Below are 14,468 nucleotides of genomic sequence, written 5' to 3' on the forward strand. Positions count from 1 at the left end.
CAGAGAGGAGAATAGGCCAGCAAGACTAAAGTCTCAATATGGGACAGACACTCCAGGAAAATTAGGAATAAAATATCAATGCAAAACCGCAAACGTAACAAGTTTTGTACTTTCTGACAAATGTGCAGCAGATTCAAAAGTGTAAGACAAGAAAGGGCGGATTATAACTATAAGGATGAGGTCATCTCCCAGTCTCTTCCCAAACATTATAATATACCCATAACAAGACCACCCTAGTTTGATAGTTCAATTTTAACAGTTTACCTGAGGCTATGCAGTTCAAGATCATCTGTGTCAAAATCCAGCAGGGGCTGAGGTGTGTCACTAGGCCCATGTGAATGCAGCACAGAAGAACTAGAAGAGATCACTGTTGTCTGGCCAGAAGGATGGATTGTTTTAAACTGGAACTGAGGCCCCATCCACAGTCTTCTGTGTGGTCCAGTGTGAGTCACTATTTCTACCTGAAAAACACGAACCAGGAGATTGTAGTTGCAGCAAACAAAAAGAAAGTAATAGGCCTGAAATACTTAGACATATGTTTTAACAGTAGATAAGCTTTGCCTGCCACATTTTTAAGCAATGTCTTATTACACTTTATAATAAAGATGTGCAACATATGAACAAAAGCCCACACCAAAGACATAATTTGTTTGTCATCTATTCCCAGTGCCCCAAACTGCATATTCTGTACTGGAAATGGGGTTAAACACATAGTTAAGTTATCGTCCCAGAGCACTGATGGTTCAGAGTGAAAACAGCCGCTGACCCAATCAGCAGCAGCAATCACAAGACTCAGTAGTGTGACTACGACTGCTAACTGGGTGACCGTCAGTTTCCCTCAGAACAGTACTCTGCAGCTCCTAAGTGGTACTTTAAAGGGACATGAAACCCACATTTCTTCTTTCATGATTTAGATAGAGAATGTGATTTCGTTCTCTTGGTATCCTTTGTTGAAAAGGATGCCTAGGTAGGCTCAAGAGCTGCTGATTTGTGGCTGCACATATATGACTCATGTTATTGGCTTATCCAAAGTGTTCAGCTAGCTGTAGTAGTACATTACTGCTTCTTCAACAAAGGATACCAAGAGAATGACGAAAACCAGATAATAGAAGTAAATTGGAAAGTTGTTTAAAACTGTATCCTCTATCTAAATCATAAAAGGAAATTTGGGGATTTCATGTCCCTTAAACTTTACATTTAACCCCTTTGTTGTGGTTTGACACATAGTATTGCAGGGTCACTAATGTAAAAATGACATGCTTTAATGAAGCGATATTGCCACTATAATTAGGGTGACCATATTGCCACTTTAAAAAGGGACACACATATGAAAAATACATATGGAAGGGCTGTTTTCAGGGATGTTTAAAGACATGTTTTGTATGTGTCCCTTTTTAAAGAGGCAGTATGGTCACCTAACTATAATGGCTCTTTAAATCTGCAGACACAGAACCCATGATAACTGCTGGATTTTTTTTAACCATATAATTAGTCCGCTGATAAACTACTTCATGATAAATCCATCAAAACTCAGATGAAAAAGTCTTTTTAAGAAATTATTTCACATTCTAAAGGGAACATAATTCTTCCTGTTCTTCCTCTTCTTTTTTTACCCTTGAAGTTTGTGTTAAGTTTATTTTATGTTAGATGCTCCTTCCTCTCATCTAAGAGCCAGAAACAGCTGAGCAAACATCTAGGAACATGTTGGGGCTGCATTTTTGTATTAAACTAGGAAATTTAATTTTAGGAAAATTGAACAGAAGTGCATTTTGCATAAATAAACATTACAATATGAAAAGTGCTGAGATTAGAGGGGCAGGAAAGTCACAATTTTTTTTTTTTACTGCCCATAGCATTAAGTGACTGTTCAATTTACTTCCATTATCAAATTACTCTTTTTGAATCAGTTGTTAGAAAGCATACCTAGGTAGGCTCAGAAATAACAATGCACTACTGGGAGCTAGCTTCTGATTGGTGGCTGAACGCGAAGGTTTTCTGTTACTGGCTTATCAGATGTGTTCATTTGCGCACTAGCTATAAGGGGTTTATCAAACAAAAAGTTGCACAAAATACATCAAAAATACAATTAAAAAGTACAGTTACACTCATAACAACACCATCTAATAAAAATTATTTTATTCTGCAGCGCTAAAAACATGGGTCTAATATGCAACGTAACAAATATGGAAGACAAAGGGGTAGAGGGCCCTGCCAAGAGTTTCACTGTTGTAAATCATCTCTCATTAAAAAGACTTTCCAAACATTGTGGCAGATCTGCTTGATTCGAGCTATCACTCATGAAAGCAGAACATTTGGAGGAAATAGGTAAACCAGGCAAAAAGAACAGGGAGCTGCTAGAGCCGCTGCAAACTCCACCTGAGTATCCCTGGACCTCACAAAGTATCTGGGGAGCTTATTATTTAAGTGAGAAGCTATTAGGTCTATAACTGGAAGACTTCAATTCATGACAATCTGATTAAAGACATCCAAGACATCTAAGTGAAGAGACCATTCCCCGCAATGAAGGGATTGGCAACTGTGTCTGTAACTTTAGTTGCCTCTGAGCTGTTAAGGATAGACTCATTGAAATTGAGTCTATGATGACTTCCAGGAAAGACACTCTGGTCTGAGGAGACGGAGAGCTCTTTGGAACATTGGTTTTCCCTCCATGTTGACGAAGAAACAACAAAAGCTTGTTTGTATAAGAAATTGCTAAAAGTAAGAAAGAAAAGAAAAGTAATAAACCAAGATATTGTCCAGGTATGGAGCTACTGAAATACCCAAGGGTCTCGAACAAACTGAGCCCAAGCCTTCTTAAAAAGGTGTAATCTGTCCCCTACCAGAAGAAGATCCAGATTGGGAGACACACCTTCATGCTGAAGAGGTATGCTTTTTTGGACAGCTAAGACTTGTTCCAAGAGGAAGAGGATTTCCAGGGATTTATGGAAGAGTCATTCTTTTGCAAAGCAGAGGTGGCTTTTTGGTTCCTAGATTGGCGAAAGGACCAAAAATAATTAGGAGCCCTGCCTTTCCCCTTTGACCTTTTTTCTTGAGGAAGAAAAGTTAATTTACCTCCAGTTAAAGTGGAAATAATTGCATCCAGACCTGGACCAAATAAAATCATTCCTTGATAAGGAAGAGATTAAAGTCTGGTTTAAGAAACCATCTCAGCTGACTATGATTTCAACCACAAAGCCTTTTTAGCCAAAACAGCTAGCACCATATTCTTGGCGTTAACCCTGATAATGTCAACGATTGCATCACAGATGAATGCACATGCTGACCTTATAAGATCTAGACAACAATGAAAAACATCATCAACTGAGTCTTCTGATATATGGTATACTAAATATACTAAAAGCTAAATAAGAAACCTGCTAACTGAAAGGCCTTTATGTGAAAATACTCCAATTTCCTGTCCATGGGGTCCTTGAACAAAGTATTATCCTTTAAGGGAATAGAAGTGCACTTCGCCAAAGAGGAGATAGTCTCAGTCTTTGGGAATGGTCTCCAAAGCTCTAAGTTAGAGGATGGTAATGGAAACATCTTCTTAAATTTAACAGCTGGATTATAAGGAATACCAGACTTATGCCACCCCTTAGTATTAATCTCAGTAATTGCATCAGAAACTGTGAATACCTCAGGAGCTTGCAGAGTAGACTTGAAAACAACATCCAATTGCTCAAAGGGACATGAAACCCTAACATTTTCAACATACAATTTTTTTTTTTTTTTTATAAATCTTTTATTTACAACAATGCGTAATACATGTACAAATAAATTTAGACCCCAAACGGGGTATTCAAAGGAAAATAATAAGATACACAGTATAATTGCATGTAATTTGATAACTTTTACAGGTTTCAATTACACATTATTGATTTTTCCATGTTTTATACAAAGACAAAAACAGAACAGGACAAAACCAAACAGAAAAAAAACAAACCAAAACTAAGTCAGGGGGAAGAAAAAAAAAAAAAAAAAAAAAAAAAAAGGAGGGGGAAGGGAGGGAAGGAGCATGGGGAGTGGAAAAAAAGAAAAATTGTTTACCAGATTCCTAATAGGACCAGGTCAGAGTTGCGAAGATGATATATTAAATATTCAATTTCGGAAGGTGGGAGTGCTTTAATAAATGGTGACCATTTAAGAAAAAATCTAACAATCTCTTCTTCATTATCGGTGTTGATATCAAGTTGTTCGAGAGTGCATTGTTTTTTTAAACAATTTTTAATTTCCGAGATACTAGGAACTGTGTGCATTTTCCATTTTTTTAATATAAGATATCTAACAGTCAGTATGACAAGATTGATAAGTTTAATACCAGGTTGGTCCTTTCCCGATTTTAACATGAAAACTACATTCTTTGCTGATAGACGTATAGAAGTATCAGTAAGAATTTTACGAAGCCAAAATTGAACTTTGAGCCATATATTTCTAATCCTTGGGCAGGTCCATATCATGTGCAGAAGGTTCGCCTGTGGGAGGGAACACTTAGGGCAAATACTAAAGTTTATAGTCCCACATTTGAATCCCTTTTCTGGGGTGAAATAAGACATATACAGTAATTTCACGTGCGACTCCCTCCAATCCGCGGAGGGAGTTGCACGGCTAACTTCTTGGATTGAGTTATAAGGTATTTTAGGATCCAATTCATAATTCAGTAGTGTAGCCCATTTAAGAGAGATTCTATCCGTGTTGATTGTACCTGTCTTAGAAATCAAGATTGTATAGGCGGGAGTGATTGATATAAGTCCATTTTTAACTAGTACTAGCCAGTTCTCAAGGGTACCTAAAGACCAGTTCCACCCATAATCATTTATAAGTTTTAAAACATAATGTCTGGCCTGCAGGTAAGCAAAGAAATTTCTATGCGGGAGGTTGAATTCTGTTCTAAGCATATCAAATGACTTAATGCAGTTCTTTCCCCTGTCTAATAGCTGATATACCTCAGATAAGCCCTCCTCCCTCCATTTTGCGAAGATAGTGGAGAGAAGACCTGCTTGGAATTGAGGGTTCCCTGAAAATGGGATATACCTCGATACACGATATTCTATAGCTAGCAAGTTACAGATCTTTCTCCATGCTAAGATTGGATTGTATAAGGATTTCACTTTTTTTATTTCAGACGGAATACAAGCAGTATCAGCGTGGATAAGAGCCACAAGAGAGAGAGGACTCGAAATGTTTTTTTCGAGATCGTTATCAGTCACATAGTTTTTTAAGAACAGCCAATCCGTCACTATACGAGCTAAGAAAACATAGTTATAAAGTTTGAGATCTGGCAAAGCGAGACCACCATATTGCACTGGGAGAGAGAGTTTTGCCAAAGAAATTCTGGGCTTCTTATTCTGCCATAAGAAAGAGGTCAACTGGGAGTTAAATAACATTAATTCCTTCTTCTTTAAAAGAAGGGGAATATTCTGAAATACATATAGTATTTTGGGTAAAAGAATCATCTTATATGCTGCTATACGTCCAGACAAGGAGAGAGGGAAAGAGTGCCAGTTTTTAAAAGTATCTTTAACTTTATTTAGAATTGGGATTATGTTAAGAGAGTACCATCTATCTGGATTGGAAGATACAGTTATACCTAGATACTTAAAAGAATCATGAACTATAGTAAAGGGTATATTCATAGATGAGTTACCTGCTTGTTTAATCCAAAGCAATTCGGATTTTGTTGTATTTATTTTATAACCAGCAAAAGATCCAAATTGTTGTACTATTGAAAGGAATCTAGGTATGTTGACGGAGGTGTTAGACATATATATAAGTATATCGTCTGCGTAAAGTGAAATTTTTAATTCCTTGTTACGTATTTTTATTCCTTCTAGTTGGTGTCTAATGGATATCGCTAAAGATTCAATTGATATATTGAAAAGAAGAGGGGACAATGGGCACCCTTGCCTAGTTCCTCTATACAAGGTTATGGGAGGAGATAATTGACCATTCACTATTAGACATGTAGAGGCCTTCTGATATAATTTTTCGATAAATTTGATGAAATTCACTTTTAATCCAAATTGTTCCAAGGAAAATAGCAAATGATCATGATGTACTGAATCAAAAGCCTTCTCGGCATCTATGGCTAAAATAGCCATATCTAGGTTGGTTTCTTTGTGTAATTGTTCACAACCTTCGCCTCTCATAAAGTAATCTATCGTAAGTAATAGCTGCCTAATTTTGGCTGCAGAGTTTCTATTCTTCATGAAGCCAGCCTGGTCCGTATTGATAATGGTAGGGAGAAGAGATTGGAGACGTTGGGCCAAGATAGAAGTTAATATTTTGTAATCTGTATTAATAAGGGCAATAGGTCTGTACGATTCCTTCATAGCTGGATCTTTTCCCTTCTTTAATATCAGAGTCGTGTAAGAAGCTGAAAAATTAGATGTAGGCTCATTCCCATCAATGTATATATGGTTGAATAAAGAAGTAATATAAGGTGTTATAGTAGGGGAAAGTATCTTATAGAATTCATTGGGGAGTGCGTCTGGACCAGGAGCTTTATTATGTGGAAGATTTTTAATTAAGTTAGACACTTCTAATTCGGTAATAGGAGAGTAAAGATCCTGGAGTGATGAGGGCATCAGTGACGGGTGAGAGATCTTACTCCAAAAATCCTCACGCTCCTTAATATTAGAAGTTCTGAGGGAATATATGTCCTTGTAATAGTCAAAGAAAATTTGAATGAGTTCTTCTGATGTCCTAAACCTTTGGCCTTCTACTAGTAGAGAATCTATTACCTGGGAACCTACATCCTGTTTAAAGAGTTTGGCTAAAAGTTTGCCGGTCTTGTTCCCATATTTATGCAATTTTGCATGAAACCTAATATCTTTTTGTGTGGTTTTATATAATAGAAATGTATCCCTCTCTCCCAGTGCAATAGTATATTTGGCCCAGTTCTGTGGGGTTTTTTCGATTAGATACCGATTATATGCATTTGTAACCGTCCGTACTAATTGATTCTCTCGAAGTTTAAGTTTCTTGGTACGCCTAATAGTATATGACATAATCTCGCCCCTTAGGACTGCTTTAGCAGTCTCCCAGAATAAGTCAGGACGATTTCTAGCCTCTGCGTTAAATAGAGCGAAGTCACGACATTTAAGTTCGAGCCAATTTCTAAATTTAGCATTTGAGGCTAAGAAAGTAGGGGAAAAAAACGATTATTTGTGGGAATTCTAGCAATGCCGAGCTCAAAACAGATAGGAGCATGGTCAGATATCGTAATAGGCAGAATTTGAGGACGGGCCTTCTGATTACATAATCTTTCATCCACAAGAAATAGGTCAATTCGCGAGAGGGATTTATGTGCTTTAGAGAGGCATGTAAATTCCCGAATATCGGGGTTATGAAGTCTCCAAATGTCGCGCACACGTAAGTTATTAAACATTCTAGAAAAAAGTTTTGACTCAAGATTATCTCTTTTTGTTTTTCCCAAAAAGCCCTTCTGCCTGAGCCTATCCATAGGATACTGGGGTGCCATATTGAAGTCCCCTCCCATAATCAGGAAACCCTCCGCACACGACACGAGCCTCGCCTGTAGAGTGTCCCAAAAGGTCAAATTAAAAACATTTGGAGCATATATATTACATATCGTATATAACGTATTAACAATTTTAATTTTAAGGATAAGATATCTTCCTTCAAGATCTGTTTCATTATAGACAACTTCGTAGTTAAGTTTCTTACCAAGTAGAATGGCCACTCCTGCTTTGCGTGTTATACTAGGGGAAAAAAAGACCTCTTTAACCCATGTGGATTTGAGTTTAAGAACTTCTTCGGATTTAAGATGGGTTTCTTGTAAGAGTGCCACGGAGGTGTTAATTTTCTTAAGATAATTTATTATCGTTTTTCTTTTTATAGGAGATGTTAAACCACCTATGTTCCAAGATGTAAATTTAACTCTATTGTGCATATATGTCATCTATAGGATTGGGGAGGGACAGAGAGAGGAAGGAAAGGAAAGAGAGGAACGGGAGAGAAAAAAAAAAAAAAAAAGAAATATAATGAAAAAACATACACATAACAGACGGCAATCATCTATGTCGTCTGATTCCCAGCACTGAAGAACCCGAGACATAAATCAAAAAATTAATCTTATGCTTTACCACTTAGCTCTAAGAGGTCACTAGGCCTGAAGAACAATTTTTATTAAAAAATAATTCTGCTGCAGAGGCAGTGTCAAAAAATGGTATAGTATTGTGAATCGCTAACCTAAGCCTAGCAGGATGTAAAATAGTTGCTCGGAGCCCTTTCTGTATGAGTTTTGTACATATTGGAGCTAATTCTCTTCTTCTTAAAGCTGTTTCTGCTGCATAATCCTGGAATAATAGTATTTTAGTTTCACCCAAATATATAGGCTGCTGTTTGCGAAAGGCCTGTAAAAAAGTAAGTTTGTCCTGGTAGTTCAAAAATTTAGCTATTATTGGTCTAGGTTTGGTGTTGTTTTTAGAAAGGGATACTGGTCCTATCCTATGTACACGTTCTACAATGATGTTGTGGTGGGTCTCAGGAAGTTTTAATAAGGCCGGAAGTATATTTGTGATTAACTTATTCAGATCTTCAAATTGTTGTAGTTCGGGGACCCCAATTATTCTCAAGTTATTTCGCCTTGCGCGGTTTTCTAGATCTTCTACTTTATTTTGTGCTTTAAGCAAGGCCACAGACATGGATTCAAGCTTAGTGTTATAAGTTAAAATGTTATCTTCAAGATCTGAAACTCTTTGTTCTATTTCAGTGAATCTTTCAGAGAATTGTTTAACTTCTGAGGTTAACTGAGCTATGTCCTGTTTGATCTCTAACTTAAGAGAATCAAACTTGGGTGTAAGAGCCGAAGAAATATTAAGGACTAGAGACTGCATATCGTAAGGCTCATGTAAGCTATGGAAGTCACGAGAAGGTGTCTGCGCCTCTGTTAGGGCTTCTGAAGCACTTTTCTGCTTTTTATCCCTTTGCCTAGCCGACATGACTGAGGGTGAATTTTTAGAGTGCAAGTGTAAAAATTTGTCCATATGTTTGTGGGGTTGTGTGTTTAGTGAAGGGCAAAAAATGGGAAAAAAGAAGGGGGGGTAAGACCCCGGCGGGGGAAGGAAAAAAAAAAAAAAGAAAAAGAAAAGGAAAGGGAGTGTGTGGGAGAATTAAAGTGTAAAAAATGTGAATTAGTGCGTGAAGGTGAAGAGAAAAAAAAAAAAAAAAGAAAAAATGTGAATTGCAAAAAAGTGGAGTGAATTAATTAAGAAAGGGAACAGTCAAGTTGTCAGCAAGGGGATATATATTTATTTTATATATAGGGCCACTGTTACAGAGAGCTTCAATTGCTTATAATAAGTCTCCTCCTTTTACGCTTTCTGCTCCCTCCCTCCTTTCAATTCAGTATTTCTTAAATATTCTAGATAGGTTTTTGGGATACCTTTAGAGTAAATTTAAATGTAATTTATAGTTGCATATATGGTATGAGAAAAAATTAGATTTAAGGGGATAAGTGTATTGAATATGTCTTTCTGAGATATCTTAGAGTAAAATATATGGCCTATGTCTAATGTATGTAGCCCTGAGACTTAGCGTCTATTTTTCTTCTCTTATCCCTCTCCCTCTCTCTCACTTTCCCCCTCCTTCTCTGTGTTCAATATAATTTTTGTATAGGTTCAAAATGTTACTCAACTAGAAAATTAAACATGTACTAGAAAATAGGTATACGTCATTACTGTTGAAATTGTATTTGAACAAGTAATAGGTATTTAAGATATTTACTAATAGAAATCACAGCAAGCTATAAGGCCTATAGTTATAAAAAAACTCTTTTCAGCACTAAGGTGTAGAATATACCTCCTGTATAAATAACTTTCCTTTAAAGTAAGCAAGACTAGTATTTCCAGCTTCAGGAGAATAGTATATTCTAATTGAATGGATACTTATACAAAGAGAGGAAAAGACCTCACATCATACAACAACTTATACTTACGGCTAGATTTGGAGTTTGGCGGTAAAAGGGCTGTTAACGCTCCGCGGGTTTTTTCTGGCCGCACCATAAATTTAACTCTGGTATCGAGAGTTCAAACAAATGCTGCGTTAGGCTCCAAAAAAGGAGCGTAGAGCATATTTAGCGCAAATGCAACTCTCGATACCAGAGTTGCTTACGGACGCGGCCGGCCTCAAAAACGTGCTCGTGCACGATTCTCCCATAGGAAACAATGGGGCTGTTTGAGCTGAAAAAAAACCTAACACCTGCAAAAAAGCAGCGTTCAGCTCCTAACGCAGCCCCATTGTTTCCTATGGGGAAACACTTCCTACGTCTGCACCTAACACTCTAACATGTACCCCGAGTCTAAACACCCCTAGCATTACACTTATTAACCCCTAATCTGCCGCCCCCGCTATCGCTGACCCCTGCATTACACTTTTAACCCCTAATCTGCCGCTCCGTAAACCGCCGCCACCTACGTTATCCCTATGTACCCCTAATCTGCTGCCCTAACATCGCCGACCCCTATGTTATATTTATTAACCCCTAATCTGCCCCCCACAACGTCGCCGACACCTACCTACACTTATTAACCCCTAATCTGCCGAGCGGACCTGAGCGCTACTATAATAAAGTTATTAACCCCTAATCCGCCTCACTAACCCTATCATAAATAGTATTAACCCCTAATCTGCCCTCCCTAACATCGCCGACACCTACCTTCAATTATTAACCCCTAATCTGCCGACCGGAGCTCACCGCTATTCTAATAAATGTATTAACCCCTAAAGCTAAGTCTAACCCTAACACTAACACCCCCCTAAGTTAAATATAATTTTTATCTAACGAAATAAATTAACTCTTATTAAATAAATGATTCCTATTTAAAGCTAAATACTTACCTGTAAAATAAATCCTAATATAGCTACAATATAAATTACATTTATATTATAGCTATTTTAGGATTAATATTTATTTTACAGGTAACTTTGTATTTATTTTAACCAGGTACAATAGCTATTAAATAGTTAAGAACTATTTAATAGTTACCTAGTTAAAATAATTACAAATTTACCTGTAAAATAAATCCTAACCTAAGATATAATTAAACCTAACACTACCCTATCAATAAAATAATTAAATAAACTACCTACAATTACCTACAATTAACCTAACACTACACTATCAATAAATTAATTAAACACAATTGCTACAAATAAATACAATTAAATAAACTATCTAAAGTACAAAAAATAAAAAAGAACTAAGTTACAGAAAATAAAAAAATATTTACAAACATAAGAAAAATATTACAACAATTTTAAACTAATTACACCTACTCTAAGCCCCCTAATAAAATAACAAAGACCCCCAAAATAAAAAATTCCCTACCCTATTCTAAAATACAAAAATTACAAGCTCTTTTACCTTACCAGCCCTGAACAGGGCCCTTTGCGGGGCATGCCCCAAGAATTTCAGCTCTTTTGCCTGTAAAAAAAAACATACAATACCCCCCCCCAACATTACAACCCACCACCCACATACCCCTAATCTAACCCAAACCCCCTTAAATAAACCTAACACTAATCCCCTGAAGATCTTCCTACCTTGTCTTCACCATCCAGGTATCACCGATCCGTCCTGGCTCCAAGATCTTCATCCAACCCAAGCGGGGGTTGGCGATCCATAATCCGGTGCTCCAAAGTCTTCCTCCTATCCGGCAAGAAGAGGACATCCGGACCGGCAAACATCTTCTCCAAGCGGCATCTTCTATGTTCTTCCATCCGATGACGACCGGCTCCATCTTGAAGACCTCCAGCGCGGATCCATCCTCTTCTTCCGACGACTAGACGACGAATGACGGTTCCTTTAAGGGACGTCATCCAAGATGGCGTCCCTCGAATTCCGATTGGCTGATAGGATTCTATCAGCCAATCGGAATTAAGGTAGGAATATTCTAATTGGCTGATGGAATCAGCCAATCAGAATCAAGTTCAATCCGATTGGCTGATCCAATCAGCCAATCAGATTGAGCTTGCATTCTATTGGCTGATCGGAACAGCCAATAGAATGCGAGCTCAATCTGATTGGCTGATTGGATCAGCCAATCGGATTGAACTTGATTCTGATTGGCTGATTCCATCAGCCAATCAGAAAATTCCTACCTTAATTCCGATTGGCTGATAGAATCCTATCAGCCAATCGGAATTCGAGGGACGCCATCTTGGATGACGTCCCTTAAAGGAACCGTCATTCGTCGTCTAGTCGTCGGAAGAAGAGGATGGATCCGCGCTGGAGGTCTTCAAGATGGAGCCGGTCGTCATCGGATGGAAGAACATAGAAGATGCCGCTTGGAGAAGATGTTTGCCGGTCCGGATGTCCTCTTCTTGCCGGATAGGAGGAAGACTTTGGAGCACCGGATTATGGATCGCCAACCCCCGCTTGGGTTGGATGAAGATCTTGGAGCCAGGACGGATCGGTGATACCTGGATGGTGAAGACAAGGTAGGAAGATCTTCAGGGGATTAGTGTTAGGTTTATTTAAGGGGGTTTGGGTTAGATTAGGGGTATGTGGGTGGTGGGTTGTAATGTTGGGGGGGGGGTATTGTATGTTTTTTTTACAGGCAAAAGAGCTGAAATTCTTGGGGCATGCCCCGCAAAGGGCCCTGTTCAGGGCTGGTAAGGTAAAAGAGCTTGTAATTTTTGTATTTTAGAATAGGGTAGGGAATTTTTTATTTTGGGGGTCTTTGTTATTTTATTAGGGGGCTTAGAGTAGGTGTAATTAGTTTAAAATTGTTGTAATATTTTTCTTATGTTTGTAAATATTTTTTTATTTTCTGTAACTTAGTTCTTTTTTATTTTTTGTACTTTAGATAGTTTATTTAATTGTATTTATTTGTAGCAATTGTGTTTAATTAATTTATTGATAGTGTAGTGTTAGGTTAATTGTAGGTAATTGTAGGTAGTTTATTTAATTATTTTATTGATAGGGTAGTGTTAGGTTTAATTATATCTTAGGTTAGGATTTATTTTACAGGTAAATTTGTAATTATTTTAACTAGGTAACTATTAAATAGTTCTTAACTATTTAATAGCTATTGTACCTGGTTAAAATAAATACAAAGTTACCTGTAAAATAAATATTAATCCTAAAATAGCTATAATATAAATGTAATTTATATTGTAGGTATATTAGGATTTATTTTACAGGTAAGTATTTAGCTTTAAATAGGAATCATTTATTTAATAAGAGTTAATTTATTTCGTTAGATAAAAATTATATTTAACTTAGGGGGGTGTTAGTGTTAGGGTTAGACTTAGCTTTAGGGGTTAATACATTTATTAGAATAGCGGTGAGCTCCGGTCGGCAGATTAGGGGTTAATAATTGAAGGTAGGTGTCGGCGATGTTAGGGAGGGCAGATTAGGGGTTAATACTATTTATGATAGGGTTAGTGAGGCGGATTAGGGGTTAATAACTTTATTATAGTAGCGCTCAGGTCCGCTCGGCAGATTAGGGGTTAATAAGTGTAGGTAGGTGTCGGCGACGTTGTGGGGGGCAGATTAGGGGTTAATAAATATAACATAGGGGTCGGCGATGTTAGGGGCAGCAGATTAGGGGTACATAGGGATAACGTAGGTGGCGGCGATTTGCGGTCGGAAGATTAGGGGTTAATTATTTTAAGTAGCTTGCGGCGACGTTGTGGGGGGCAAGTTAGGGGTTAATAAATATAATATAGGGGTCGGCGGGGTTAGGGGCAGCAGATTAGGGGTACATAAGTATAACGTAGGTGGCGGTCGGCAGATTAGGGGTTAAAAATTTTAATCGAGTGGCGGCGATGTGGGGGGACCTCGGTTTAGGGGTACATAGGTAGTTTATGGGTGTTAGTGTACTTTAGGGTACAGTAGTTAAGAGCTTTATAAACCGGCGTTAGCCAGAAAGCTCTTAACTCCTGCTTTTTTCAGGCGGCTGGAATCTTGTCGTTAGAGCTCTAACGCTCACTGCAGAAACGACTCTAAATACCAGCGTTAGAAAGATCCCATTGAAAAGATAGGCTACGCAAATGGCGTAGGGGGATCTGCGGTATGGAAAAGTCGCGGCTGTAAAGTGAGCGTTAGACCCTTTAATCACTGACTCCAAATACCAGCGGGCGGCCAAAACCAGCGTTAGGAGCCTCTAACGCTGGTTTTGACGGCTACCGCCGAACTCTAAATCTAGGCCTTAGAGAGGTTTTGTTTTCTAACGTTACATTTAGCTATAGAGGGGAACAAAAAAGGTGAGAAAGCATGAGGTAGACACATATAAATATTGGTATATGCACCATATAAGATTTAAACAGATTGAGGTTATTCAGCTAAGTGTTAAATGGCTTTCTCTTTCAATATCTACACTTTAGCAGATATGTTATAAACAGGTTGCAACAATTAGTAACGTTGGTAGGTCTATTAAACTTGAGCTGCAGTAAACTTAAAATGCTTAGAGTAGCTTAACAATCTTAGCGTTTCTATA

At 37.8% G+C, this 14,468-nt stretch overlaps 1 protein-coding gene across 2 annotated transcripts in view; it reads right to left on the reverse strand.

Moving 5' to 3' along the window:
- The window catches only part of BCAS3 (BCAS3 microtubule associated cell migration factor), a 2,220,355-nt gene that overhangs the window by 814,204 nt on the left and 1,391,683 nt on the right, over positions 1 to 14,468 (reverse strand). For both annotated transcript variants that reach the window (XM_053707348.1, XM_053707349.1), the window contains one exon: positions 265 to 461. In XM_053707348.1, coding sequence (XP_053563323.1) covers positions 265 to 461 — 197 coding nt within the window. The remainder of the gene's footprint in view (positions 1 to 264; positions 462 to 14,468) is intronic.

Source organism: Bombina bombina, chromosome 3, assembly GCF_027579735.1.
Source record: "Bombina bombina isolate aBomBom1 chromosome 3, aBomBom1.pri, whole genome shotgun sequence".
NCBI classification, from domain to species: Eukaryota; Metazoa; Chordata; class Amphibia; order Anura; family Bombinatoridae; genus Bombina; species Bombina bombina.